General features: G+C 42.9%; 1 protein-coding gene across 5 annotated transcripts in view; it reads right to left on the minus strand.

Moving 5' to 3' along the window:
- LOC115175787 (thrombospondin-3b-like) overlaps positions 1–25,744 on the minus strand; it is a 33,096-nt gene extending 7,352 nt beyond the window's left edge. For 2 of the 5 annotated variants that reach the window (XM_029735306.1, XM_029735308.1), the window contains exons 1-20: positions 25,522–25,744; positions 21,251–21,457; positions 20,092–20,345; positions 15,575–15,677; positions 10,638–10,664; positions 10,411–10,493; positions 8,439–8,490; positions 7,102–7,250; positions 6,687–6,827; positions 6,312–6,386; positions 6,003–6,155; positions 5,225–5,335; positions 5,031–5,138; positions 4,836–4,850; positions 4,328–4,487; positions 3,832–3,950; positions 3,692–3,744; positions 3,263–3,456; positions 133–311; positions 1–42 (exon numbers count right to left, since the gene is read on the minus strand). The exon at positions 1–42 is cut by the window's left edge and continues 7 nt beyond it. In XM_029735306.1, the coding sequence (XP_029591166.1) occupies positions 1–42; positions 133–311; positions 3,263–3,456; positions 3,692–3,744; positions 3,832–3,950; positions 4,328–4,487; positions 4,836–4,850; positions 5,031–5,138; positions 5,225–5,335; positions 6,003–6,155; positions 6,312–6,386; positions 6,687–6,827; positions 7,102–7,250; positions 8,439–8,490; positions 10,411–10,493; positions 10,638–10,664; positions 15,575–15,677; positions 20,092–20,345; positions 21,251–21,457; positions 25,522–25,606 (2,310 nt within the window). In that variant the 5' untranslated portion in view covers positions 25,607–25,744. The remainder of the gene's footprint in view (positions 43–132; positions 312–3,262; positions 3,457–3,691; positions 3,745–3,831; positions 3,951–4,327; positions 4,488–4,835; positions 4,851–5,030; positions 5,139–5,224; positions 5,336–6,002; positions 6,156–6,311; positions 6,387–6,686; positions 6,828–7,101; positions 7,251–8,438; positions 8,491–10,410; positions 10,494–10,637; positions 10,665–15,574; positions 15,678–20,091; positions 20,346–21,250; positions 21,458–25,521) is intronic. The other 3 variants (XM_029735307.1, XM_029735310.1, XM_029735309.1) reach the window with 3 other exon arrangements.
- Positions 25,745–26,273: the final 529 nt, after the last annotated feature.

A 26,273-nucleotide genomic window follows, 5' to 3' on the forward strand; every position in this document is an offset into this window, starting at 1 on the left:
CAAACCAGGGTCACTGTTCATGGTTTGAACAATTTCCATACCCTAAAAATAAATTCCAGAACAATGCTAAATTAATTGAAGTACATACAATATAATGTTTGTTTTCTATATGGGAATATTCCAAATGGTCACCCGATTGAGTACAATCCACTTGGGTTCGATTTGGGCATCATCCTCCGGGTTCAGGATGACCGTCTGATAGTTTCTGAAGTCGGTCATTGTGACTTCAGCGCTCTCTGGACACACGTCAACCAAGTCTATCACGGAGTCGTTGTCAAAGTCATTCTCGCACATGTCACCAACGCCATTTCCTGATTGGATAAGGGGGACACAAAAATACACAAACATACACCACTCTGAGAACACAGATGGGGATGGGAGTATAGCGGAAGTAGGTTACTGAAGTATGACATACAGTATAGGTTAGGACAAACATAGGTGGCCTGTGGTAGTTTGCCAGCAGTCCAATAAAATGCCAAACCATTTGAAACAGTATACGAAATTCTACTCTAACTTTAATTTCCAGTAAAAAGTGCTACCCCTCTGTGTGTGTCTGAAAAGTTACAGATTGTGCCTTTTAATCCTGGTAACCTTCTCACGTGTGAGTTTCAACTATCTTGAACATTCGCGCCAGTGTGAGTTTCTTTATGCACATGTCAGAACGTACTTACTCACTGTTCCAAAATGTGATTCAAACCAAGCCATGCTGTCTGCTAATTATCTATATGCTATGTTTCAACTAGTCAATTTCAAATTACAAACTTTTTCCTCCCTGGCACATTTTCCAGCTTCCTTCACTACTAATAATAACTTTGGACATGTGTGCATTCGTAAATGCCTTATTACGCTATCATTATAGTTTCTGTATATCGTGTTGTCGTTTCTAATGTAGCACACCGCATGTATGTATGGAGCATGTGTTAACTGTTTTATTCACGTTTTCAAGTACTGGTGACAAATCATGCATTCCGATTCTTGCATAGATTATAATGGACACATGTGTGTAAAATACTTTTTTGAAGGATGTACTTATTATGATGAGCTAATGCTAAGCTATTTGCCAGCTACATTTAAACTCAGTTTTTCACAATTCCTGACATTTAATCCTAGTAAAAATTCCCTGTCTTAGTCAGTTAGGATCACCACTTTATTTTAAGAATGTGAAATGTCAGAATAATAGTAGAGAGAATGATTTATTTCAGCTTTTATTTCTTTCATCACATTCCCAGTGGGTCAGAAGTTTGCATACACTCAATTAGTATTTGGTAGCATTGCCTTTAAACTGTTTAACTTGGGTCAAACGTTTTGGGTAGCCTTCCACAAGCTCCCCACAATAAGTTGGGTGATTTTGGCCCATTCCTCCTGACAGAGCTGGTGTAACTGAGTCAGGTTTGTAGGCCTCCTTGCTCGCACACGCTTTTTCAGTTCTGCCCACACATTTTCTATGGAATTGAGGTCAGGGCTTTGTGGTGGCCACACCAATACCTCGACTTTGTTGTCCTTAAGCCATTTTTCCACAACTTTGGAAGTATGCTTGGGGTCATTGTCCATTTGGAAGACCCATTTGCGACCAAGCTTTAACTTCCTGACTGATGTCTTGAGATGTTGCCTCAATATATCTACATCATTTTCCTCCCTCATGATGCCATCTATTTTGTGAAGTGCACCAGTCCCTCCTGCAGCAAAGCATCCCCACAACATGATACTGCCACCCCCATGCTTCACGGTTGGGATGGTGTTCTTCGGCTTGCAAGCCTCCCCCTTTTTCCTCCAAACATAACGATGGTCATTATGGCCAAACAGTTCTATTTTTGTTTCATCAGACCAGAAGACATTTCTCCAAAAAGTATGACCTTTATCCCCATGTGCAGTTGCAAACCGTAGTCTGGCTTTTTTATGGCGGTTTTGGAGCAGTGGCTTCTTCCTTGCTGAGCGGCCTTTCAAGTTATGTTGGTGTAGGACTGATTTTGCTGTTGATATAGATACTTTTGTACCCGTTTCCTCCAGCATCTTCACAAGGTCCTTTGCTGCTGTTCTGGGATTGATTTGCACTTTTCACACCAAAGTACGTACAGAACGCGTCTCCTTTCTGAGCGGTATGACGGCTGTGTGGTCCTATGTTGTTTATACTTGTGTACTATTGTTTGTTCAGATGAACATGGTACCTTCAGGCGTTTGGAAATTGCTCCCAAGGATGAACCAGACTTGTGGAGGTCTACAATTGTCTTTCTTAGGTCTTGGCTGATTTCTTTTGATTTTCCCATGATGTCAAGCAAAGAGGCACTGAGTTTGAAGGTAGGCCTTGAAATACATCCACGGGTACACCTCCAATTGACTCAAATGATGTCAATTAGCCCATCAGAAGCTTCTAAAGCCATAAAATTATTTTCTGGAATTTTCCAAGCTGTTTAAAGGCACAGTCAACTTAGTGTATGTAAACTTCTGACCCACTGGAATTGTGATACAGTGAATTATAAGTGAAATAATCTGTCTGTAAACAATTGTTGGAAAAATTACTTGTGTCATGCACAAAATATGCATGCTTTGTGCATGCACAAACTATAGTTTGTTAACAAGAAATGTGTGGAGTGGTTGAAAAACGAGTTTTAATGACTCCAACCTTAGTGTATGTAAACTTCCGACTTCAACTGTATGTGTGGCGCCATGTTTGTTGACCTCATACAATGCATTCACGTAAACGTCTGTTAGACCAAAGATGTTATAACAAAACGAGGTGAAGGGATGGTTCACTCGTCTTTCGAGTAAACTTTCGGAATTGAATGATGGAAGTGAATGATGTTAGACGACACACCCCCTTCAACATGCATAGTGCAAACAGACCCAACTCATCTTGTAACCTCTTATCTTTGGTTGACGTGAACAAACAAACAAACATGGCAGCGCGCACAAACTACCCATCGTTGGAATACTGGAGAGGTCACCAGTGATGTGATGAATTGTAAATAGTAAATGCTATTAGCTAATTCATATTATGGTTTCTGTCATCCGAGAGTTAGCTAAATATGACTGCTTGTGTTAGGTCACTCTTTCCTCAGTTAACACTACGACTAATGTGGCCAGCTCAAACACTGACTGTTGCATCAATCGTAACTGTACCTTCTAAATAAGTGTTCTAATCACAGCGGTTTGCGCGTACGCTGCACGGACCACTGTAGAATGATCACACCCATGTGTTCATACGTGTCAAAGGGTTAAAACTCTGTGCTTCAAAGCATTTCTTTCCCTGGAACTCCTTCCATACCATCAGTGTCTGTTTGGCTGGGGTTAGGGATGAGACGACAGTTATCCGGCCCGGGAGGTCTCGCATCTGGAATGCCATCGTTGTCGTCGTCATCGTCGCATTCGTTGCCGATGCCGTCATTGTCTGAGTCCAGCTGGGAGCTGTTAGGGACGTCTGGACAGTTGTCCCTTGAATCCTGGTGGCCGTCCCCATCCCTGGACAAGATTGGGACATTAGGAGAAGGCTCAAGTATACAACCTGAGATCATGGACAGGTTGTATACTTATTGTAAAATTGTTTTTTACACGTCTTGTTAGTGACAAGAAAAAGACAGCTTTACCTTGTTCAGCCTGGTTGTTATCTGGTTATATAACCAGATAACAATCCCAAAATAGCTTCTTTATGTTGTTCTGAAGTTCCCTAAACCAGAAAACTAGTAAGAGCACTCACATGTCCTGGTTGTTGTCACACACATCTCCCACCAGGTCGTTGTCTATATCAGACTGAACGGGGAAAAGAGGTTTCAAAGACTTCCTCAATAAACTATATTTTTATTTCAACTCTCTAGAATGTAATTATTGACCTCTGACCTGCATGGGGTCGTTGACTTCCGGGCAGCTGTCACAGGCGTCCCCCACTCGATCCCCATCCCGGTCAGTCTGCATAGGGTTGGGCACCTTGGGACAGTTGTCCAGCACGTTTGGGATACCTGGCGAGAGGACAAGGAGGAGGAAGATGAGCGATTCAATTATGGTTTTGGGCCGGTATTCACAAAGGGTCTCAGAGTAGAGTGCTGATGATCTAGGATTAAGTCCTCGCTGTTCATATACTCTTATTCATTATGATTGACAGGCAAAAGTGATCCTATATCAGCACTCCTACTCTGAGATTCTTTGTGAATACGGGCCCCGGAGGGCGGAAATACTTCCGGGAACACTTGCAAAACAAACACTTCCATTCTCTCCCTCTATTCATGAACTAAATCAGACAAGGAACATAATCAATAATATAAACCAATCAATTAACTACCAGGTGGGAAAAAACCCCAGCAGTACTTTGGTCCTTGTGGGACAGTAATTAGCCTACCATCCCCATCAATGTCATTGTCACAGGTGTCCCCAGCCCCGTTTCCATCTGTGTCCTTCTGGCTTCCATTGGGAACGTTGGGGCAGTTGTCACACGTGTCCCCATATGAGTCTGTGTCCGAGTTCTGTTGATCCTTGTTGGGGACCAGACGGCAGTTGTCCTAGAAAAACGAAGAGGAAAAACTAAATGGTGTGAAGTGGAAACAGGGAGATTTCATTTTGCCTACTGAACATGATCACACACTGACAAAATACAAGCACAGAATTTCTAAACCCAGAGGCGCAACCATCGCAAGACGTCTGGGAACACAACAGACCAGACCATGGTTTAATGAGTCAAAGAGAGAAGTGAAAAATTCTTCCTTACTTGTTAATTTTCTGAAAATGTAAAGGCACAACCTTGATTCGAGCCAATGTCTTAAGTAGTTGAACATGTTATTACTTCAACCTCGTGAAATTGGCAAACTGACACATTTTTCGTCAAAAACAACTTTATATTGAAGGAGTACCTTTGATTTGACGGCCTGCACATGCACAGTTTGGCATGAGACGACCGTTAGACCTGATGACATGTGTCTACGCGTGAGCTTAGCTAGGCAACGTCACCATGACATCGCCTACAAGTGTGATCGGGGATTTCTGTTGGAGAAACACTTTTAGCCTATCTTCATAATGTACAGTCTTTGATACAAGGCTAGACTGACCTCCACGTTCCTGATGCCGTCTCCGTCCGCATCTTCATCACACTGGTCACCTATACCGTCTCCGTCTGTGTCCTCCTGGCCAGAGTTGGGCGTGTTCACACAGTTGTCCTGCATAGGGAACACAACACACGATGATTGTGGTAAGTAAGACATTTTGTTAGTGTTTTGTGTCTCTGTGTGTGTAACATGCTTACGGCTCGGCAGTGATAGTCATTGTCTATGCAGGGGAGAGGCTGGTCGGGGTAGCCATCGATGTCTGTGTCTGGACCACATGTATGCCCATTACCTGCCCAGCCCACATTACACTGTAAGGGAAGAGATATTCAGAGAGAATATACCAAGTGGTAAAAGATTGGAATATGATTTCTTAATGATGTCATACTGTATAACCAGATTACATCCAACTGGTCTCTGTTACAACCAGATAAAGAAGTATTTTCCATGGCAACACATTTTGGGGAAAATGTCATATTTTGGTTGTTATCTTTTTCTTGTTGCTAAAAAGACATTGAAGGGGAAAAAATGACATATTGGTTTCCTTACCCCGTAAGCAGTTTAGGGTCAAGGTTTGACAGAAATCCATGCGTTGGTTTAGTTTAGTTTCCACATGCAATATTTTTGCGTTTCTGGCACAAATCTTATTCAAGTCATGGGACCGATATTAGCATTTTTCGCCCATCATGTTCAAATAAACTATAAGGGACGTTGTTGAGGTTCACAATCAATTTTAGATAATTTTGGAGGATTTGGACATGATGCACGAAAAATGATAATATTGGTCCCATGACTTGAATGGGATTTGTGCCACAAATGCTAAAACATTAGCATGTGGAAACAATGCCAGGGAAACTTAACCAAAGCATGAATTGCTGGAAACCAATGTGTCATTTTGTAATTTGGGTGAACTATCCCTTTAACAACTTCCTTTTAAAAGCGTCTTAAGCCTATTGAGATGTGCTATGCGTGTCTTACCTCGCAGGAGACGCTGGCAGCACCCTTTATGACACAGTGGGCGTTGACGTCACAGGGGTTGAAGCCCAGCGTGGCGCAGGACCTCCGCAGGAAACAGCCCACCGTCTGGTTGCCTACGAAGCTCTCCTTACATGGACCACACCTGAACGAGCCCTTTGGTGGGAGGGCGAGATGGAGGAGGGAGTTGGGGTAAGACAGAAGGGGAGAGAGAGGGAGACAGAGAGAAAGACAGAAAGGGAATCATGTATTTCTTTAAGTGCTAAAAAAACATTTCACCTAGCAACCTCTGACTCCCTTTCCACTACTGACCTCTGTGTTGATGCAGACAGAGTTGGGCACGCAGGACTTGGAGAGGTCAGCACACTCATCCACATCTATGCACTTCTACATAGATAGAACACATCAATTTAAGGACAAAACATATCAGACTGCCTCTATGGCCATCATAATAGGTGATCACTTTGACACAGTGCACATCCATGTATACAGTAGGTGAGAAGAGGTGTCAATAGTGGTGGTGGTGTGTGCTTGCTGTGTATGTGTGTGTGCACAATGTTTATGTATGTGTGTAGGGTTAGGGAAAATAGGATTTTTAATGGTCAAACCTTTTACACTCCAAAAAGTCCTGACGTTTCACAAAAACAAAGTGTGTGTGTGTGTAAGGGGGTCTCATGTTGGTCAGACCTGCTTGTGGCTCTTGGCAAACTCCACCCCAAGCCCGCTAAGGAGGGGTCCTGAGAAGCCGACGGGACATGGTTCACAGGTGAAGCCCTTTGCCGTGTTTACGCACCCCTCGGGCGAGAAACAGGGCCGGGCTAGAGCACACTTAGACATAGAGAGAGAGACAGAAAGTAACAATACATACATCAGTGTATTTGTGTTTTTGTCACACTTCAAAGTGCTTCATTTGATGAAGATTGGTCGCCAAACATCAACTTTCTAATTGTTACTCTGCAGCTGGGTCGTCTGAGGAAATATTGTTCCACCTTAGCTGCAAAGCTTTTGGGAAACTCAACCAAGAATGTTTAAGAAATGATGGGAGCATATCATGCTATCATCTTGTGGTGCTAAAGAAATATAAATAAGACCCTTAGAATACCTCGTCAATGTCCTGGCAGTGGGTGCCATTCCCCGTCATGCCGTCTGGGCAGGCACCACAACGGTACCCTGGGTACTCCCAGGTCTCTGTACAGGCCAAGCCCTTATAGCAGGGGTTGGGCTCGCAGCGGGAGTGGGTCTCGTAGAAGCCTGGTTAACAAAGACATAGAGCATACCAGAGCTGGGTTCAAAATAGGATTTGAAATCTTTTAGCATGCCTTCGAGCCTGCAAAGAGTGCCATTTGGGTAGGGTTTGCACTTAAACGGGCAATCTGCAGTTGGTACATACAATTTTGAACTTAGAAATGAATTATATGCATTCATTGATTCTTGAAGAATATAGCTTAGAAATGCTTAATGAGCTCAGTTCAACTGTCACATCCCATCAGAACCCAAAATATAAGCTACTCCAATGTTTGTAAACAAATTAAATGTAAACACACACTGTATAGCCAAACTATCATTTTGGTATCATTGATGGTCAGTCCTTGCATCAATAGCTCTGTCTATGAATTTGAGAGTGGTTACATTTCTCCAGCCCCTTTCCTCAGCTTTTTACCGAAACAGTGGCGGGGAACTCTTATTTTGCAAAATTGAAAGGGGCAATTTTTCCATTGGGTCCATTGCGCCAGGCTGTCAGGAATCCCGCTTCCTGAGTCTGTTACTGCCTGAGATGACTGTGTTGGTTTAAGTGTTGTCTAAGGTTCCTGTACGCACCCTGTCTGGTTGCCAGGCAACGAGGATAGGCGGGAGATCTAGTGATTACCCGCACCTGCATCTCATCAACCTTCTGCACACCTGGTCCTGATCTTCACCTCTTCTTAAACCCTGAGCTGACATCCATTCCCTGCCGGATCGTTAGCAACGAACAGTATGTTGTGCCAGCGTATCAGCCTCATGTTTCCTGAGCTTGTTTTGTACTTGTTGCTGGTTACTCACTCCCGTTTACACTGTCTACAGTAATTCTCCCGGAACATTCAACTCCCTTGCCTGGCCGTCGGTGGATTCAGTGACTTCATTGGATCAACCCATTCACTCTCATCAACTCACCTCCGCTGCCGTTCCGTCTCCTGGATTATTCAATTTACACATCAAGACTACCAATAAATACTCACCTTCATTTTACTCACCTTGTCCTGGTCTGCTTCTGGGTTCTGTCTTAGAGAATCGTGACACAGGCAAGATCAATCAAACACAGCTAAAGTACTTCATATATTTCAATCTCTCTCTCTCTCTCTCTAATTTCCTGTGCTTCTCATCTCTTTTTGTTTATCTTTTCTTTCTATTAATCCCCTCTGTTTTATACACGGAGGCCCAGCCTGCTCTTCATGCACTCACCACATACTTGGCACTCCAGGATAGTGTTCCTAATCAGAGACATCTCCTTTACCTGTGAAGACCACAAACATACAGCAGTCACCAGAACTGTTTAATGTATTCAATTCTAAATGTAGTGTACTGCAGTTGCTCTATAGAACAGTGGTGTACTGCAGTTGCTCTATAGAACAGTGGTGTACTGCAGTTGCTCTATAGAACAGTAGTGTACTGCAGTTGCTCTATAGAACAGTGGTGTACTGCAGTTGCTCTATAGAACAGTGGTGTACTGCAGTTGCTCTATAGAACAGTGGTGTACTGCAGTTGCTCTATAGAACAGTGGTGTACTGCAGTTGCTCTATAGAACAGTAGTGTACTGCAGTTGCTCTATAGAACAGTGGTGTACTGCAGTTGCTCTATAGAACAGTGGTGTACTGCAGTTGCTCTATAGAACAGTGGTGTACTGCAGTTGCTCTATAGAACAGTGGTGTACTGCAGTTGCTCTATAGAACAGTGGTGTACTGCAGTTGCTCTATAGAACAGTGGTGTACTGCAGTTGCTCTATAGAACAGTAGTGTACTGTAGTTGCTCTATAGAACAGTAGTGTACTGCAGTTGCTCTATAGAACAGTAGTGTACTGCAGTTGCTCTATTGAACAGTAGTGTACTGCAGTTGCTCTATAGAACAGTAGTGTACTGCAGTTGCTCTATAGAACAGTGGTGTACTGCAGTTGCTCTATAGAACAGTGGTGTACTGCAGTTGCTCTATGGAACAGTAGTGTACTGCAGTTGCTCTATTGAACAGTAGTGTACTGCAGTTGCTCTATAGAACAGTAGTGTACTGCAGTTGCTCTATAGAACAGTAGTGTACTGCAGTTGCTCTATAGAACAGTAGTGTACTGTAGTTGCTCTATAGAACAGGGGTATACTGTAGTTGCTCTATAGAACAGGGGTATACTGTAGTTGCTCTATAGAACAGGGGTATACTGTAGTTGCTCTATAGAACAGTAGTGTACTGCTGTTGCTCTATAGAACAGTAGTGTACTGCAGTTGCTCTATAGAACAGTAGTGTACTGCAGTTGCTCTATAGAACAGTAGTGTACTGCAGTTGCTCTATAGAACAGTAGTGCACTGTAGTTGCTCTATAGAACAGTAGTGTACTGCAGTTGCTCTATAGAACAGTAGTGTACTGTAGTTGCTCTATTGAACAGGGGTATTCAACTGGGGGAGGTACAGGGGGTCCGAACAATGAATTTTTTAAAGTGGAAAATGTCATGTTTATTTAATGAATATCGCTAGTAACAATACATTTAACTATATTGAATTATTATAATTCCATATTGAATTTGAATTATATACCCACAGTAGAAAAGGGGAAAATATCTTCTTTCTAATGATATCAACTTTATTTCTTAACTCCTAATAGAGTAAATTACACTCATTGGAGCCAATTCCACTCACTGGAGTATCTGACATAGGCTTTGAAAAGGCACCCTCGAATAGGTTACCAGTGCTGCTGGCTGCACTTAAGCTTTCTTGACTTAACACATTCATTTTTGCAAACCTTTGTTTAGCCAGCTAAACAGCTGCTCTTAGCAAAAATGTGTTTGGAGTGACATTTCTAGCTTATAGGCTATAATGTGGCTGTGGAGGTCAAAAAAATGAGAAACTATCTAGCAAATCTATTCATTTAAAAATATGATAACTTCTCCTTGCCTGATGATAAGACATGACATATAATGGGGGTCCCTGTTTGGTTTCCTGGGAGGAGGTCCCTGGGCAAGAAAAGCTTGAAAACCCGTGCTATAGAACACTGCCATCTCTCAAACAGTTACGTTCTTGTTTATGTGAGCACACAATTGTTGAACCTGCACATTTCTGCTTGTTTCCTCTCTCTTTCATCTCTCTTTTAGTCCCCTCTCACCCTCAGTCCCTGTGCCTCTTATCCAGTCACCCCCTGGGCCTCTTCCCCCTCTCATTCTCTCTCCATCTCTTACCTGTTCCCTGATGTCCTCTCGGAGTTCGCCAAGAATCTGGTTGAAGATGATCAGCTGGCCAATCAAAGCCTTGGTGTGGTCACCTGACACAGTGATGTCCAAGCATTAGAACATAAGCACAGGCAAACCATTAAAGTAAATGATAGCATTATACCGGTAACTATAATTGTTAGGTAGCATTTGGGTAGGGGGAGGTTGAAAAACCAGTGTTTCTGATTGATACTCACCCAGAATGGCATTGACATCGGCGCTAACTATGGAGACAAGAAAGTCCACTTTAATCATTTCAATCACAACACACTACTCATTTTATTCCGAACAATGCCTTTCACAGACATGAACTAGTACATGTAAACAGAGATGGAAAATGGACAACCGAAATGACAATTATATGTTAGTTACGTGGGCTCACCAGTAGAGGGGGTTAAAGTGATAAGAATACACCACTAGCTTCTGCGGACCAAATACCTAATGTGACGTTTGGGTAGGAGGAACAAGTGGATGGAAATATATATATCAGCAGATATCAAAGTGAACAGTCTCTATAGACAGACAGGTTTCCTCCCACAATGTACCAATATTCTGGCTTACATGTCTGTACATAATAAATGTCAGTTTGGCACAGAGGAAAAGGCAGAGTTGGGACATCTGGCTTTCCTACATCACGGTCTTATCCGCAAGTTGCCCTAGTGTACACCCCCAGACACAAAATGTCATTTTTTTGTTACCAAGACAATGTAATTAATCCCAGATCTAGTGATGTTACTCCTAGGTCTGAGTTTCTAGACTAAAGAGAATATAACATAATACACTTAGTATACCAAACATTAGGAACAACCTCCTAATACAGAGTTGCACAGAGTTGCACGAATTTCGTCAGCTGGTGATTGTCAGGCAAATAACTGCCGGTCTCACGATAATTGACTGTTTATCAACAAACACATTTAGCATCTTCTGGCTCCCACACATAGCCTACAAGCCACTGATGCAGACCTTGGGAACATCTACATTTGAAAAAGTATAATAAATCCATGCAATATAGTCTACACAATCACAATAAATCCATGATTTAATTTAGACAGGTCTAAAGAAACATGATATGAAGACAATGTAGTCTATTTCAGAAGAACAGAATAGCATACTCTGAGTTGTCCTTATGTTAGGTCCTGATCTGGCTATGCCATATGGCTGTGGGCTACACTAGTTCATTCAGCAGACAAGATTTTCTTCGAATTCCGTGGCATTATTTTCTAGTATTTTCTAGTATAAATTAGAAAGGGTCTTTTCTCAAAACGATTTGAGGGAGTGTGCACATGCAGCTATTCTGTGCTGAGCGGTTGACAAAGAAACAGGTACTCCTACATGCTTAATTTAGAGTTATTTATGTAACTTTAGTTATGATGCAAAGGCTTGTCTATATGTTTTGATTTTTAATACATTCTAAGGTTGCATGATGCGACTCTAATGATTATTTGAAAAAAAGTTGAATGAAAGGCATGAGCTCTATTTGTTTTTTCATCAGTCTCTCATTCACAATTTGACAAGCACTTGATAATGCCTTGAATTTCCCAGCGGCATCCCCTTTGTGTGGCCATAATTCCCCCCCAAAATATCCATGCCTTTTGTGGCCAGTGGCTGTTGTGCTCTTGGGCTGAATATAATCATTATAATTCCTTCTCCGTGTGCTGCTTGCTCCAAAGCACCTCTCACTCACATGGCTCTGTCACGGATCCCTTGGAACTTTCATTACGCACACCTGTCCCCTATTCCCACTGATTAGTACTTGTACAGTTGAAGAAGTCGGAAGTTTACATACACTTAGGTTGGAGTCATTAAAACTCGTTTTTCAACCACTCCACAAATTTCTTGTTAACAAACTATAGTTTTGGCAAGTCGGTTAGGACATCTACTTTGTGAATGACAAGTAATTTTTCCAACAACTGAAGATAAAGGTCATACTTTTTGGAGAAATGTCCTCTGGTCTGATGAAACAAAAATAGAAGTTTGGCCATAATGACCATCGTTATGTTTGGAGGAAAACGGGGGAGGCTTGCAAGTCGAAGAACACCATCCAAACCGTGAAGCACGGGGGTGGCAGTATCATGTTGTGGGGGTGCTTTGCTGCAGGAGGGACTGGTGCACTTCACAAAATAGATGGCATCATGAGGTAGGAAAATTATGTAGATATATTGAAGCAACGTCTCAAGGCATCAGTCAGGAAGTTAAAGCTTGGTCGCAAATGGGTCTTTCAAATGGACAATGACCCCAAGCATACGTCCAAAGTTGTGGCACAATGGCTTAAGGACAACAAAGTCAAGGTATTGGAGTGGCTATCACAAAGCCCTGACCTCAATCCCATAGAAAATGTGTGAGCAGAACTAAAAAAGCGTGTGCGAGCAAGGAGGCCTACAAACCTGACTCAGTTACACCAGCTCTGTCAGGAGGAATGGGCCAAAATTCACCCAACTAATTGTGGGAAGATTGTGGAAGTCTACCCGAAACGTTAAAAGTTAAACAATTTAAAAGCAACGCTACCAAATACTAATTGAGTGTATGTAAACTTCTGACCCACTGGGAATGTGATGAAAGAAATAAAAGCTGAAATAAATCACTATTATTCTGACATTTCACATTCTTAAAATAAAGTGGTGATCCTAACTGACTAAGACAGGGAATTTTTACTAGGATTAAATGTCAGGAATTGTGAAAAACTGAGTTTAAATGTATTTGGCTAAGGTGTATGTAAACTTCCGACTTCAACATTTTTACATTTTAGCAGACGCTCTTATCCAGAGCGACTTACAGTAGTGAATGCATACATTTCATACATTTTTTTTCCCCCGACTGGCCTCCCGTGGGAATCGAACCCACAACCCTGGCGTTGCAAACACCATGCTCTACCAACTGAGCCACAGTGTGCCCTTTGGTTTCCATTGGGCTGTCGATTATTGTTATAATGTCCGTTGGTGTGTGTGAGTACCTGTGCTGTGTGCTTTGGGCTTTCGTGCCCTTGTGGATTGTGCAGATGATTACGGGTCTCGTCCTGTGGGTGGGTGCGTGTGTGTGTGTGTGTATATATATATATATATATATTTATTTATTTTCGAGGTAATCCTCGCTCTTTTGTTTGGCTTTCAACCCTGTGTGTTGTATACGTGTTTGTTTGGTCTTCGTCCCCGTGCCCTCACACAGCACGCCGTAACTTGGGGACGTACTAAAAAACCCTATTACGCATTCCTGCGCCTGTCTCCTGAATCATTGTTACCAACGTGACAGGCTCTCCGTCACGTGATCGGGTCTTTCGCGTAGGCTACAAGTGAAGACCGATACATCGGGGAAGCAACTGCCCGTCTCTTTATCCAATTCTGAGGCGCATATTGAAGATATTGAACGGTCCACATTTAATTTGTCAGCCAACTAGGTGAGTAGGCATAACAAACAGCAAAAGCACTAGCCTATGTCAGTCTACTATCCCCCATAGTACAAATGTTGACCTATTCTGTGCGAGAAGTAAATATTCCAAACATAGTCTGGGACAGTTGCGGGATGCGATAGACCCCAAATTAATACAACCACTAGCATCCAAATCCCTTTTTTTAAGCAATGAGGCTTACGCAACAGATCAGAATGTTTAGCTTAAAATGTTGATAAACTATTAGGCTATTTCTTCACATTATAAGCGCAACCATGCGCACACGGCAGTAGGCGGTAAGCGTGAATGTTCCATTAACGGGAAAACACCATTATCAAAAGTGACCGCACAAAGGATTATGCATGTAATGCTTTTATTATAGAGGTGCATTTTGTACAGACTGTATATAGACTCTTTTTTCTACTGTGTCATTGACTTGTTTATTGTGTTATTGGCTTGTTTATTGTTTACTTCATGTGTAACTCTGTGTTGTTGTCCGTGTCACACTGCTTTGCTTTATCTTGGCCAGGTTGCAGTTGTAAATGAGAACTTGTTCTCAACTAGGCTACCTGGTTAAATAAAGGTGAAATAAAAATAAATGTCAAAAATGTATGGTGAAAATTATCTTCCCCAAATTCAAACTCACGTACTGCGTATGTATGCCAGTTAGGCTCTACGCCTGTTGCAAAGCGGATTAATATGCTTAAATTTTAAGAAGTTATTTGGCCACTTTAGTTGCGATACAAACCTTACCAAAACATATAGGCCTATGGGCTAGGCTACATAAGTTGTGCGACTATGATTTGAAAAAGTCAGAAAAAAAGGTATGTCTTCTTTCTTGCCTTATGCTAGTCATCATTCACAAGTGATAATAAACTCAGAAAAAAAGAAACATCCTCTCACTGTCAACTGTGTTTATCTTCAGCAAACTTAACATGTGTAAATATTTGTAGGAACATAAGATTCAACAACTGAGAAATAAACTGAACAAGTTCCACAGACATGTGACTAACATAAATGGAATAATGTGTCCCTGAACAAAGGGGGGGGGTCAAAATCAAAAGTAACAGTCAATATCTGGTGTGGCCACCAGCTGCATTAAGTACTGCAGTGCATCTCCTCCTCATGGACTGTACCAGATTTGCCAGTTCTTGCTGTGAGATGTTACCCCACTCTTCCACCAAGGCACCTGCAAGTTCCCGGACATTTCTGGGGGGAATGGCCCTAGCCCTCACCCTCCGATCCAACAGGTCTCAGACGTGCTCAATGGGATTGAGATCCGGGCTCTTCGCTGGCCATGGCAGAACACTGACATTCTTGTCTTGCAGGAAATCATGCACAGAACGAGCAGTATGGTTGGTGGCATTGTCATGCTGGAGGGTCATGTCAGGATAAGCCTGCAGGAAGGGTACCACATGAGGGAGGTCTTCCCTGTAACGCACAGCGTTCAGATTGCCTACAATGACAACAAGCTCAGTCCGATGATGCTGTGACACACCGCCCCAGACTATGATGGACCCTCCACCTCCAAATCGATCCCGCTCCAGAGTACAGTTGTCTCCTCCCCTTCATCTACACTGATTTAAGTAGATTTAAACAGGTGACATCAATATGGGATCATAATATTCACCTGGTCAGTCTATGTCATAGAAAGAGCAGGTTTTCTTAATGTTTTGTATACTCAGTGTAATAAATTAGTATTTAGTATGAGGATCGTTTGCATGAGTTTATGGTTGTATACAAAGATTTTACCTGAATTCTGAAAATGTGTATCTCCCTGAAACGGACAGGTGGTAAGGATTCCTGCTTTGGCTATGGAGCCACCCAAAGCCAGTTTCAAAGAGTCCACTGAGCCCTGAAACACGCACACACAAGCACAGTACAGTTAAAATAATGAACTCTCTCACACACACACACACACACACACACACACACACACACACACACACACACACACACACACACACACACACACACACACACACACACACACACACACACACACACACACACACAAACTGGCATGGTAAGTGGAAAATCATGCTAATTTGTATTCGGAGTAAACTGTCACTTTTAAATTAATGTCTAGGCCTAGGGCTATGTTTATGCAACTGACAACATGCAACGTTCCCTACAACTCCTCTGGGACTGCAGCTCCCCCAGGACTGCTGCGCTAAAGAAATATCAGCCCGTGCAGAGAAGTACAAAAAAAATATTTCCCCCGTTAGTTAACACAATCAACGTTTCCCTCTACTCAAAATTTTTCACAAAATCTATGTAATATTAGCCACTTTCAATGCAACGTGACGAGCATGAGCGGTTGCGAGTAGATTAACTTGTTTTGAGATCAAAGCGAGAGCTGCATGTAGCCACGTGTGCACATTTATTCATCTTCGTTGCTAGTTATTGAGTTATGGCTAATTTCTGGTCAGCGTCTTTGAAAAACAAGTCAGGGAAAGAGCTTTTTTATGTCTTAAAAGGGGCAGTGTTACATTTTGAGACAGGCTTGAATAAGCTAAAAAGTAGCCAATAGGCAGAGGATACCATACATTTTTTGTCTGATTCTTTGTAACAATAATAATGGTATGGGAATAATAATGCATTTTATTTTGTAAAGTGGTTTCTAGCATCAAACACAACACAACTAAATTTTCTGGCACTTCCTTGTCTGAAGGACAAGTGGATAAACAGGTTAATGTCAAGCCCTGCATGTTTTTTTTTTAAAGTTTCATGGAATGTAATTCTACATTGAATACCACACATTGGCTGCTACAGTAGGCTGAATGCTAGAACTGCTATTTCCATGTAAATAATATTTTTGTAATGGTAGGCCACTCTGGTAGGCCTACATTATGATCACTTAAAACGAACTTAAAGTGGGTACAATCTCAGAGTTCACAGTAAACGCACACAGGAAGTTGCACAGAATATTCACAACATACAAGTTTGCACTCAGTAGACCTGAAATTTGCTCAGTGCGAAAACAATTAGAGGGAACATTGACCCCCGGTCTTACTTAGACATATTGCGGCACATGCTCTGGGTTGTGTTCATTGGGGCACACCGTAGCAAAAAATTATCAAAATGTTGTGCAACGGAAAACGAAACACGTGTTTCTTATAGGACAAATTCTGATAGTATCTCCCCGTTTCACTCCCCTTCCTTCTGTTTTATGCCTAGTGAACATGACCCTGGTCAGTACCCGTGTACACCTGCATGCATGTCACCTGAGCGGTCCATTCAAGATAAGAGATACAAACTAGGAACAATAGCTGCAGTGTGTCCTCTCATTTTAGATATTTCCTTCTACAATTTCCCCCCTCCTTCCTGCTCTCTCTTTCATCCATCCTGACAGGGAGTGTGGCATCTATCAGTCAGATAGTCACACATGCAAACAGCACCACAGGGTTACAGATAACTACATTGTTCTCCATATAAGCGTCAGCATGAGCCATAGAAATGTAGCTGATAGTCCACGTTATTCCATTTTTTTGATGAAAAGTTACTTATAAAATAGGAGACATTTGACAGTTCACTCAACATACATACGTACAGAAGCCATGGATTACAGGCAGCATCCGCACTGAACTAAAGCCTAGAGCTGCCGCTTTCAAGGAGCTGGACTCTAACCCTGAACCTTACAAGAAATCCCGCTATGCCCTCCGACGAACCATCAAACAGGCAAAGCATCAATACAGGACTAAGATCGAGTCATACTACACCGGCTCTGACGTTCGACAGATGTGGCATGGCTTGCAAACCATTACAGACTACAAAGGGAAGCACAGCCGAGAGCTGCTCAGTGACACGAGCCTACAGGTGAGCTAAACTACTTCTATGCTCGCTTCGAGGCAAATAACACTGAAACATGCATGAGAGCACCAGCTGTTCCGGAAGACTGTGTGATCATGCTCTCCGCAGCCAATGTGAGTAAGACCTTTAAACAGGTCAACATTCACAAGGCCGCAGGGCCAGACGGATTACCAGGACAGGTACTACGAGCATGCACTGACCAACTGGCAAGTATCTTCGCTGACATTTTCAACCTCTCCTTGTCCGAGTCTGTAATACCAACATGCTTTAAGCAGACCACTACAGTCCCTGTGCCCAAGAACACTAAGGTAACCTGCCTAAATGACTACCGACCCGTAGCACTCACGTCTGTAGCCATGAAGTGCTTTGAAAGGCTGGTCATGGCTCACATCAACACCATCATCCCAGAAACCCTAGACCCACTCCAATTTGCATACCGCCCCAACAGATCAACAGATTATGCAATCACTATTGCACTCCACACTGCTCTTTCTCACCTGGACAAAAGGAACACCTATGTGAGAATGCTATTCATTGACTACTGCTCAGCGTTCAACACCATAGTGCCCTCAAAGCTCATCAATAAGCTAAGGACCCTGGGACTAAACACCTCCCTCTGCAACTGGATCCTGGACCTCCTGACGGGCCGCCCCCAGGTGGTAAGGGTAGGTAACAACACATCCGCCACGCTGATCCTCAACACAGGGGCCCCTCAGGGGTGCATACTCAGTCCCCTCCTGTACTCCATTTTCACTCATGACTGCACGGCCAGGCACAACTCCAACACCATCATTCAATTTGCCGATGACACAACAGTGGTAGGCCTGATCACGGACAACGACGAGACAGCCTATAGGGAGGTCAGAGACCTGGCCGTGTGGTGCCAGGACAACAACCTCTCTCTCAACGTGATCAAGACAAAGGAGATGATTGTGGACTACAGGAAAAAGAGGACCGAGCACACTCCCATTCTCAACGACGGGGCTGCAGTGGAGCAGGTTGAGAGCTTCAAGTTCCTTGGTGTCCACATCGCCAACAAACTAACATGGTCCAAGCACACCAAGACAGTCGTGAAAGGGCACGACAAAACCTATTCCCCCTCAGGAGACTGAAAAGATTTGGCATGGGTCCTCAGATCCTCAAAAGGTTCTACAGCTGCACCATCGAGAGCATTCTGACTGGTTGCATCACTGCCTGGTATGGCAACTGCTCGGCCTCTGACCACAAGGCACTACAGAGGGTAGTGCAAATGGTCCAGTACATCACTGGGGTCAAGCTTCCAGCCATCCAGGACCTCTATACCAGGCGGTGTCAGAGTAAGACCCTAAAAATGTTCAACTACTCCAGCCACCCTAGTCATAGACTGTTCTCTCTGCTACCGCACGGCAAGCAGTACCGGAGTGCCAAGTCTAGGTCCAAGAGGATTCTAAACATCTTTCTACCCCAAGCCAAAAGACTCCTGAACATCTAGTCAAATGGCTACCCAGACTATTTGCAGTGCCCCCCCCCCCTCCTTTACACCACTGCTACTCTCTGTTGTCATCTATGCATAGTCACTTTAATAACTCTACCTACATGTACATACTAACTCAACTAACCTGTACCGCCGCACATTGACTCTGTACCGGTACCCCCCTGTATATAATCTCGCTATTGTTATTTTACTGCTGCTCTTTAATTACTTGTTGCTTTTATTCTTATCTGTATTGTTTTGAAACTGCATTGTTGGTTCGGGGCTCGTAAGTAAGAATTTCACTGTAAGGTTTCACTGTACCTGTTGTTTTCGGCGCATGTGACTAATATAATCACATTTTATTTGATAACTAATATCTACGACATCTTATTAGCCATGCAAAATCTAGGTAATTTGCTTAAGTGGCATAGATGTCAGTTGTGGTTAGAAGATTAGGCATGTAAAACAACCATAAATGAGCAAAACTATTAAAATGAGGAATTCATTGTGGTCAGGCTGGGTTTGTTTTTCATGTACTGTATGGCCTAATTACCTAATTAGGTGATTTGTATGGGGATCTGGAATACTCCCTGTATTTGCTTTGGTCTTATAAAAGCTAATCTGCCAGACTCCTGCCAACCACATACAAGTAGTGTAGTACAACATGTTGAGTTAGGAAGTATGATTAGAGACTTTGAGTCTGAGAGCATGCTCTAAAATGTGCTCTGCATAGAGGTGGACTAAGCAATATGACATAATTTTGCAGCCCTGCCACCTTCTGCTTCACAAAAACTATTAGCTCTTCCCAATTTTTGCGCTCCCTTGAGTCACACGTGCCCACATTGGGAAGAGTCAATTCAGGAAGCCATTGGGCAGATTTAAATATTGTTGTTGATTTCTGTAAGCAGGATGCCCCACTGTGTATGATGATATCTTATTGCTAAGTCTACCTTTAACTTCAGTCTTGGTCTGTTCGGAACTTATTAAAGTTGTGTTTCATCACCTGTAGCCTGGCATAGGCCTTCCGCCCGTTGCGTATCTCCACAGACTCTGCCTCAGCTGGGAGCTGGACCATGGACGGCAGGACCTGTGCTGAGTCAGCCAATCGGCAGTTGACATAGAGTTCCATGTGGAGGTGGTTTTGTTGGAGCCCACCCACACGGAGGATGAGTGACTGGATGCGTCCATCGGAGAGGCCGGGGTTCTGGAGGTTCACTGTGTGGAGTTTACCATTCTCGCGTACGTAGCGCACCAGAACTGAGAAACAGAGAGGATTCTAAGATCAGGTCATCTCTTGTGGACAGATCTACGTAAACATAACTGGTACCATATAATCTGTCAGGAAGGAGTGGGATGCGTTGGATAACGAGCAGCAGTAGTTCCTGTGTTTGGATTTTTCGTCACTGGTTATTTGGAAAAAATCACAATTTCATAGGTGTTAGCATCTTTCAAATTACAGAAGGGAAGGGGACATTCAGTCCATAGCCCGAAATCTCTCTTGGACAGATTCTCGTGAAAAGATGAAACTGCGATAATCTAGTTGTTCCCGGTTTGGAGTTTTAGACATTTATTATTTGGACGAATCAGGATTGGATGAAGTCAGTGCTTAAACTGGTGGGATGATTTTCAAGCCTGTGTATGGATGATAAACGGTTTCCACTAGATTCCACAGTCACAAAGTCAAAATTGGCTGTATGATAAAAATTCATACAAATAAAACAAAATAAACACAAGTGAAATTAGCGGAAGGGAGGGGTTTAGCCAAGAGTTTCCATTTGCGAGGGAGAAGACTTCACTTCCTAAGGTAATCACAATTGTTAACAGCATTCCCCCAGAAAGTAAAACAGGAAATTACACACTTTCAGGGGAGAATTTTACTTCTAGGTAACCCTGAGCATCATTGAAGCTAGCCTACATACTGTAGAACAGTTTGTAGAACGAGAGCTCCATATGAAAAAACAACAACATACATATTGTTCATTGTTTTGCAACTATCTTAGATGTATGGGTGTAGGGGCTCGGGGTCAATTGGGGAATCCCACTATTGGGATTGGGTGATTGTGTCTTAGTTATAGGCCATGAAGAGAATCAATTTAGGCTACACCAAAATATCTATCTACCACACTTCCCTCCCTATCCCCTCTACTGACAGTACACCTTACCTTTGTTGATCTTGCCCATGAGGGCCACCTCCAGGTACTTCCTGTTGTCGCCTTTGTTGTAGACTCCCAACAACACTCCTCCCAGTTTGGGCGGCAGACGAACAGTTGACACCAGGTAAAAGTCTGACACGAAGCCCAGAGCCCCCGACATCTTCCCCACCGCGGACGCAATCTGCCTGGCATCATGCAGCTCCAGCATGTCAATCACTGAAAGATGGAGGGGTGGTGGTGAATTACATGGGTCCAGTTTGAATACTTTGGAAATGCCTCCTTAAAGTGTGCACGTGTGTAGGGTGTGAAAAGGAGGAGGGATGGATAGTGATGGAGAGGGTAGAGAAAGAGGGATATTGCAACAGAGAGAAAATAGGCATACACAAAAGAAAGAAGGCCAAACAGATGACACAAAAAAAGGAGATATCGGATGGAGTAAGAGTGAAAGAGAAAAGATGAACGAACAGACACTTTGGAGGGTTTATTGAGAATTTATAAGCCAGACACAAACTCAACGCCTCGTCTTCTTTCTGTTCCGTCGCCCCTGCCACAAAATAAACACTATCACTGAAAAGACCAGCATTTGCTGTCACTGTTGGTGGCAGAATTTATGTCTCTCATTGAACTGGGTGCTGCTGGAATTTTTTGTTTATGAGACGTCTCTCCATTTATGGTGAATTTTGGTGGTGTTATAATGGTAAGTTATTGGCCATGGTTGGCAATGGCGACTGACGTGGGGCTGCAATATACAGTATGTTCCTTTGCTGTAAAAAAACGGTTTCTTATATTTGTCTATGAAGATATTGGAAACACTTTGAGAGGTTGGAAATACTGCAGGGAGAAAAACATGGAGTTCGGATGACAGGAAAAGTCTTAAAATGCTTGTAACCATCATGAATGTGTGCAAATGTGTGCAGCAACAGAACGCAGACAAAAAATGTCATGTGTAACATTCTCAACTGTTGTAACAAGTATGTTCAAGGCCTAGATAAGAGTTCATTTATCCTATGAGCGTTTTGCTTGACCTCTCGTCCAGGTGAGTGAGTGAGAGAAAGAGAGAGAGACGAGAGAGATGACAGATGAATCGGATTAGACATACCAGCCTCTCTCTAATCGTTCTCGTGTCTCCCTAGTGGCTGCCCATTCAGCAATCTGACTAAAGCCAAAGACATCAGGGGTGCCTCTAACCACCAATTCTCCCCTTGCAGACGCCCGTCTCTGTATACCTTCCCCCCTTATAATACAAGCCCAGGATTTGTTCAGTCTGAATTATGTTAAATATAGACCTGGACCTAATGTGTGACCAACTGCGTTCGAACCCAGTTCTCTTGCGGGCCAGAAGATTAGCCAACTCAGCTAAAACCTTCATGTGTCAGGCAGCTACAGTACTCATCTCTTCATGGTTTACCAAATCACCAGTTAGTAATGAACCTAATGTTTAGGATTTAGCTTAGCGGGTTAATACAGTATTGTGGTGTGCAGGAGACCCGGGTTCAAACCAATAATGTATATAAACCCAGGATTGCTGATGCTACGTATTGCCAATGAGAGGATTTGAAGCAACCGGTTGGCAATATTGACAGTTTTGGCACGCCTCAGAAGAAGCAGTCCTCGATAGGAATGAATGGAATTCTACAGTATTTCATTTAAATGTTTCAAGAACAAAATTACATGTATTTCAGTATTTTTTTGTGGTAGTGGGGGCAGTAACATAAAACAATGCAAAAAATTGTACTTTAAGGATTTATTTTATGTTTAGCTGGCATATAATTTAAAGTAATGCATTGATATGTATGTAATATAATAAATATCTCAAAAATAAATGTAGACATTAATAAATGCATTTGCATAGCTTCCAAAATATTTTTTTACAGTGCCATGTTGGAGGCAAGAAAACAGCGCCCCCTGTCAATCATATAGTGTATATATAAATCATTGGTTCGAACACAGTTGGTCACATCAGCACCCCAGGCATTCCATTGTCACACAATGCCAACTCCTCTTGTTGGTCACCTTTGCTTTCAATCAATTTTTCTCACTCTCTACCTTGGTCTCCTCCCCATCTCAACTGCTGCGTTGCTTGTTGGTTAGTTGTACTTGGTCTCCTCCCCATCTCAACTGCTGCGTTGCTTGTTGGTTAGTTGTACTTGGTCTCCTCCCCATCTCAACTGCTGCGTTGCTTGTTGGTTAGTTGTACTTGGTCTCCTCCCCATCTCAACTGCTGCGTTGCTTGTTGGTTAGTTCTACTTGGTCTCCTCCCCATCTCAACTGCTGCGTTGCTTGTTGGTTAGTTGTACTTGGTCTCCTCCCCATCTCAACTGCTGCATTGCTTGTTGGTTAGTTGTACTTGGTCTCCTCCCCATCTCAACTGCTGCATTGCTTGTTGGTTAGTTCTACTTGGTTAGTTGTACTTGGTCTCCTCCCAATCTAAACTGCTGCGTTGGTTAGTTGTAATTGGTTAGTTCTACTTGGTCTCCTTTTTATTTTCTTTGATGATCTTCCTCCAAGTCCTTATCATCTCACACTCATTCGCTCTTCAGTCTTCTCCCATTCTCTGTCACTTCAGATATTCACTCTTTTATTTATTTATTTATTTTACCGTTATTTAACCAGGTAAGTTGACTGAGAACACATTCTCATTTACAGCAACGACCTGGGGAATAGTTTCAGGGGAGAGGAGGGGGATGAATGAGCCAATTGTAAGCTGGGGATGATTAGACAGCCGTGATAGTATGAGTGCCAGATTGGGAATTTAGCCAGGACACCGGGGTTAACACCCCTACTCTTATGATAAGTGCAATGGGATCTTTAATGACCTCAGAGAGTCAGGACACCCGTTTAACGTCCCATCCGAAAGACGGCACCCTACACAGGGCAGCCCTGGGGCATTTTTTAGACCAGAGTGCCTCCTACTGGCCCTCCAATACCACTTCCAGCAGCATCTGGTCTCCCATCCAGGGACTCTGACACATGGCTGAAAGTCAAAGCTGCAAGAATTGAAGGGGGTAGAGCTCAACATCATTGGAAGTCCCGTGAGTCTGTCCTGGCTTGCAAAAACAAGGCTCTCTGCATTTGATATCCCCCTTACCAAAGTTCTTATTTTTTTATCAGCCTCCACTGTTTGATCGAATCCGAAAGGTCTCCTTCTGAACACCCTCTTCTTTCCTCTATCCCCAACGTTCAGAACACTCTGTTAAATCACTTTTAAACTGCTACTGAGTGGGATGGGCTTGTTCAGTAGACCAGAACACTGACCACTGCAGATAGAAATGCACCGTATAGAACAGATTCCCAATTGTATAGGTGAAGAGTGAGTCCAGTCTATACCATTTCTGTCTGCACCATTCTGAATGTTCAGTCCCACTGAAAGCAGCCCTAGTGAATGAAAAGGCAGAGCAGCAATGAGCCTAGGGGTTAAGAATTTGTGAGGTGATCCTTCTCTTTAAAAGGACTGTTGTATGGACCAGTAACCATTAGTAATCAGTGTGATGGACAGGTGTAATTAGAATATCTCTTTCTCGCTCTCCCTAAGTCATAGTTGACATGTGCACACCTTGAGCTGACAGCCATTCGACCGCTGCACCATCATTGTGGGCATGTCCCTGTGAAAACCTATTGATGCCCATCATCTGTTTGGCCCCATTGCACCATATGGTTCAGCAAACACCTTCTAGTAGGAGGCAGACCCGTAAGCATTTAGCAGGTCATCTGGTCATCTCTATTGTATAGAGACTGCAGCCATTGTATGCAGAATTAAGAAGGAAAAGAGTAGGCTTGAGATGTTTACCGTTTCAAGTTTAGGAGCTCTTTATAAAGCAAATGTATGCTTAATATGTCATTTATTATTCTGTCGGCATTGCAATGTAATGATAGAGATTATGTAATACGCAGCCACAAAATTAAGGAAATTAGAGGGGGGGTGGGGGGAATTCTGGCAGGGGGGAGATTTTCGGCACAACACGCAACAACAAATAAGTCATTCAATTTGCATGACCTCAAATGTTGAAGAGGTGGTGGGCGATGGCAAGCATTCCACAAGAGCGCACATTTCCCGTTTGCCACATACGTGTCTATTTGGTCTATTTTTAATACACTCGAGTCTACAGTGGTTAAATTGAACATAGTCAATTTGATAGGAATTACCATAATAATCATTAACCTTTTTACTATTTTACATATAAGTTGTGGCATACAGCCAGTGAACGATGCAGTGGCTTCACTTACAATACAATTAAAACAGAATACTATTTTGTCAAAGCATGCGTTATAGTTTTCATTACCTTGCATTTCTGAAGCCCTGGTCAAGCTCAAGAGAACAGCCGCGCTCGCAAGCAGCAAACTTAGCACAAACCTCACCATATCCATCCTCAAGAAACAAGGTTCATGAACGTTCCCTAAAATAATCTAATGTATAACTTTTCAACTTTGACTACACCGAAGGAACGAAACGTGAGTGGAAGTGTGTGAAGAACACTCCTCGACAGGCACGCTGACCAGCGCGGGTGGAGTTGTCAAGGAGATTAGGCTCACAGTCGCGCTCTCCGCGCGCCAGGCAGGTCAGCGGGTCCCGCTCGTGATCCGCGCAGTTTGGGGGTGTGCTGCGCCGAACACTTTCCTTATCTCTCAAATGAGAAACATGAGCTGGTCTGCGAGCTACTTCAGACAGTGAACAGGGCAATTGCCTCTGTGTGCTCCCTGTCTCCAGCTTGCATACTGATAAACTGAAAATTATTCAAACGAAATGAAAACAAATATCACTTCTTACTGTACATGAATTGCAATCACACAATTAATGTTGAATTATGGTGCGATGATTCCGTTTAATGTGTGTGCATACATACGATTTGCTTAATTGAGAGCTGGTAAATACGGGATATTCATTTAACAATAGCACCATTTTATAAAAAAGCATCCCACAGGATCTAATTGACAATCCTACTAGACCAGGTCCAAACAGCCAAACTTGACCCTTGACAACATTTGGAATGACCTGCCAGAAGCTTTGAGAATTATCTTATGTATTTACAAAAAC

This window comes from Salmo trutta, chromosome 36 (assembly GCF_901001165.1).
Source record: "Salmo trutta chromosome 36, fSalTru1.1, whole genome shotgun sequence".
NCBI lineage: Eukaryota > Metazoa > Chordata > Actinopteri > Salmoniformes > Salmonidae > Salmo > Salmo trutta.